The following is a 4,463-nucleotide window of genomic DNA, read 5'->3' on the forward strand; positions in this document are numbered from 1 at the left end:
ATCACAATTGAGTGCATATTATTGGCTATGGGAGTTTGGGGTTTTGATTGCAAGTAATGGGAATTTAAATAGCAAAAAGTTAAAGAAACAAACAAGAAATTAAACTAGGAGCAATTAAGACAATTAACTAAGTAAATTCAAATGCTAAAAATATCTTGGCAAGGATACTACAAGAAAAATCACTTTTAGCGGCCATTTATTTCGTTTTTAGCGACAATAAAAATAGCTGTTAATACAATTACCGGCAATTAGACATTAGCCGTCTTATGCTTTGTTGCTAAAAGGTTTTAGCGACAATTATAACATTTGCCGGTAAAGACCTTTTTAATGGCCGCAAAAAGTATATAACTTTTAGAGGCCATTTTCTTGGCAATTTATATGGCTACCAAAAATGATTCTAAAATTACAATGTTATTCACTTTTAGCGGCCATTCCTATTGCCGCCAAAATCCATTTTACCGGCAATTTATATGGTCACTAAAAATAATTCTAAAATTATAATAGTATTTACTTTTAGTTGCCATTACTATTGCCGCTAAAATCTTAAAGACTTTTTTTAATTATATTATACTCATTTTCTTAGAAGCAACGAACTATCTTTTTTTCTAGAATCTCAATTAATTTTGCCAACAATTATTATTATTATGCATAATATAAATATACTGAAATTAATTACTACAAAATGAGATATTTTATTAAACTCAAAATATTGATACACAAATTTCTCTTGAAGAGTAATAAATCATGTTACAAATCTAAACAATAAAAAATGTGACAAGCCATGTTAGAGAACTAACTTTCAAATGCGCAATAAAACTACTAATAATGGAACCACATTGATGATTACATATCACCACCAAAATTGGGCAACAAGGATCCAAAGTGGGTTCTCGCAGCCAAGTAGCCCAGAAACATGGAAGATAATGGCAATTTGGCAGCCAAGTTTTGATGTTATTGGTGTCATGGCATGGCAAAATATTGCTGTGAGGAAAAGCAAAATAGTAGGTTGTAATTCTTGAAATGGATTGGTACTTTGTCCTTGGTACTTGATTCCAATTGAAGCTGCTTCCAAGGTAATCAGAAATATATAGACCCTATTATGAGTTTAAAGAAGTGAGTAAGAAAATGAGTGTTTGCATGATGATGTTGTGCTTATGTTGTTATCTGTCATTGTCATGTCCTGAATAAAACTCATCTTTTATTTTTAAAAGAAATAACAGGACCACCAACATGCAACCTCAGTCACTAAATAAAACTAATACTGTAATACAACAATGGTAGACATTCATTGCAAGTTCTAATTTCTACAATAGAAAATAATCACAAGACAGAAACATAATAATTAGAAGGATACCAAAAACACTTAGGGTAGGTCAAAGATACAATAATTACCAGATATAAAATAATACCGAGCAACCAAGAGTAACTTAAAAATAAGTGTACCTAGACCTGTAAAACAAGGGGAAAAAATAAAAAAGAAATTAGATTAGGGAAAAAAGAATGAACCAAAGAATAATAATATATGACACAATGGAAGCCATGCCCTTATCTCAACAAATATGCAGGGCTTAGATCCTTAGCTATCTGAAACAAAAACAAGGAGCAGAAATTTATTATTTATCAAGATGTAGAAAAAGAATTAATAAAAGATACCAATAAATGATAAGGTAATTACCACACAATATTTTCTGATCATTATTTGAGACTTGTGAGCCTCAATCATTGCGTGCATGCTTCGCCTAACTATATGTATTTATAGTTAAATTAGCTGATGATCATTAGTTACATTAGTACTATACCTGCTATCTATGTATGTATTAAGAAATAGCTAGAATATAATAATGCTTTTGAAGTGATTAAAATGTTTTATGTAATTTGAATTGCTTAAGTTTTAATTGATATATCATTTCTGTGAACATAATTAATTATATTAAAACTGTAGAATTCCTTCCGAGACGCAATATCAAGTTCAACCTGCAGACTATTCTGTTAGCGTGCCTGCACAAATTTAAAGAGGGTGCAACAGAAAAGATGCAGTAATTGGTAGCTAGAAGTCATCAACAACACTAACCAGAGGCACTTTCTAGATACTTCAGCAACATTTAAAGCTTCACATGTCAACTTAAGAACATGCTCTATAGAAATCATGGTATCTAAGTAACTACTAAAGTACCATTCAGACACAATCATTTTCAGAACCAGCCAGACCAAACAAAAATATAAATCAGGTATATGTGTTCTATTCTACCTACACATGAACAGGCTAAGGTCAACACCTGGAATCTGGAAGGGGAATATAAGATAAAAAAAAATACAAGGTACAACAAGAAGGAATAATGTATGAAGCCATCTTGAATCAGATTGATAAAACAATCTTCAAAATAAATTCCAAGAAAGATATCAAAGGCATTCAAGCATACAAAGTACTAAACAGAATAAAGGTTACAGGGAGTATCTTAGAGACACCATATTATTCATAAAACAAGAAAAAAAAGAGAAGGGAAAAAATTATCATGCAACAATTCATACAAGGAAAGTAAGAAAGCGTGTTCCAAATGGACATTTCATATAGATAGGCATTTATGCAAGTAAGAAAGCGTGTTCCAATAACATTTTAAGAATTCATTACCTTGAAATTCCACTACAGAAATTCAAAGAATTGCACCTCAATACATACATAATAAAAAGGGGTGATTTTTTAGAAGAGTATAAATAAGCTAATCTTAAATGTGTGAGTAAATTAAAAATGTCTTGTTGATTTTAGAATATGTAAGTTTACTAATATATCTTCTACATCAGCAAGTAAATTATAAAATGAACCATGTATCTTTACTAAAGCTTGATGCCAAGTGCATTCTATACCATACTCCGCCTTTTCAATAGATTAACAAACGACACTGTGCAAAATAAAGTACCAAATGGACATGTAAATTAAAAAGTGTGCAATGCAAATAAAGCAATAATAGGTGCTAGTTGGGAAAGTAAAATCCATTCCTTAAAAAAGCTGTTGGGGTTAAAATCGGTGCACAGCCATTGTATATATCTTATTCCTAGGTCAGCTACCAGGCTGTCAGCAATTACATACAATCAAGAAGATCTAGAATCCCACGTATTTATAATATTCATTCACGTTTATTGCACTAACAAGATGAACTAACAATGTTCCAACTGAAACAAGAAACTATCACACTAATACAGTACTGCTACAATTAATAATCTGGAAAATTCATCATCATATTTCGGTGTACAAATCATGCTTATTGGAAGATTCTAGGAACATGCATATATTTATTTACTTACCCATTCAGTACATCATTTCACAAAATAAAGGTCAGCAACTAGCCATATCACCATTGAGTTAAACAATTGTACCCAACTATATGGTTAAACAAATCACAAAAAATCCAAACTTTACCTGCACCTCCTCTAGTATTTGTTGCGAAAGGAACAGGTTTGTGCTAGTGACGAACCCGAAGCCGAATTTCTTTCGGTACTTTGTTGGGAATTGAAGCAATCCCTGCAATGTTCAGGGTTTCAAATATGTTAGGCCTTTTCGAAAGTGCCTTTTAATTACAAACAATAAAACATCTGGCTTGAGTATAGCAGGTTGAAATATAGCCAAACAGCCTTTTTACGAGCAGACATATGACAATGTACCGTCCTAATATCTCCATGCGCAATAGTAATAGCATCACCTATGTGCCTGTGTGCTGAGAATGTATCCAGCCAAGACTGAATTGGCAACGTGTTGAACCACAGTTCTCTTGCGAATGATGTTGCGTGCTCCAGTGAAGAGAACGGGGAGGCCTCAATCATCGCCTTGCAAAACAAGATGCTAGAGGCACAAAGAAAGAGATCCATCTCTTCTAATTTCCCTGATAACTTCGATCATGTCAGTCATAATACAACGTCAATTATAATCTAGTAACATGCTACCAAATTACATAACCTCAGCACAAAAGATGATAATAAAATCACAATCTCCAGGTGGATTAATTATAAATAATGAGCAGTATACATCAAGTGTTTCCATGGTCTAATATCTATTGTATGCTAGTTGCTAATTAATAATTATGCAAGTTTATAACCCTCAACAGTGTTATGCACAGAATAATATTGCACGTGTCCTAAATTAGTATCTAAAGATATCAATACATAGGCAGCCTCTTCACAATTATCGATGGCATCAGTGGTTGGTTCCTCTAAATTGTCATCCTGTCTCAATGACAAACCTTCGACGTGAAACTCAGCCAACCCAGTTAGAGTCGGTTGGGGAGAAAGTTTGAACTGACACTGTCCTATGTCTTCACCCATTTCAAACATGTCCCTTGGGTTCATATGGACTACCACACTCAATTCTTTATCAGCGTCATCCTCCACATAGTATACAAGGCGAGTCTCGGATGCAAGAATGTACGGTTCGTCATCTTGCCGATCACCGGTATGAATTGAATGAGAGAAGT

The 4,463-nt window shown here is 33.1% G+C and overlaps 1 protein-coding gene across 1 annotated transcript; it reads right to left on the reverse strand.

Annotated features, from left to right (window-relative positions):
- Window positions 1-3,189: 3,189 nt before the first annotated feature.
- On the reverse strand, window positions 3,190-3,816 carry LOC130966175 (uric acid degradation bifunctional protein TTL-like). The gene is made up of 3 exons (XM_057890945.1): window positions 3,658-3,816; window positions 3,416-3,517; window positions 3,190-3,270 (listed from the first exon to the last, which is right to left on the reverse strand). Exons 1-3 carry the CDS (start codon window positions 3,814-3,816, stop codon window positions 3,190-3,192), a joined length of 342 nt encoding a protein of 113 aa, XP_057746928.1.
- Window positions 3,817-4,463: the final 647 nt, after the last annotated feature.

This window comes from Arachis stenosperma, chromosome 3, assembly GCF_014773155.1.
Source record: "Arachis stenosperma cultivar V10309 chromosome 3, arast.V10309.gnm1.PFL2, whole genome shotgun sequence".
Lineage (NCBI taxonomy): Eukaryota > Viridiplantae > Streptophyta > Magnoliopsida > Fabales > Fabaceae > Arachis > Arachis stenosperma.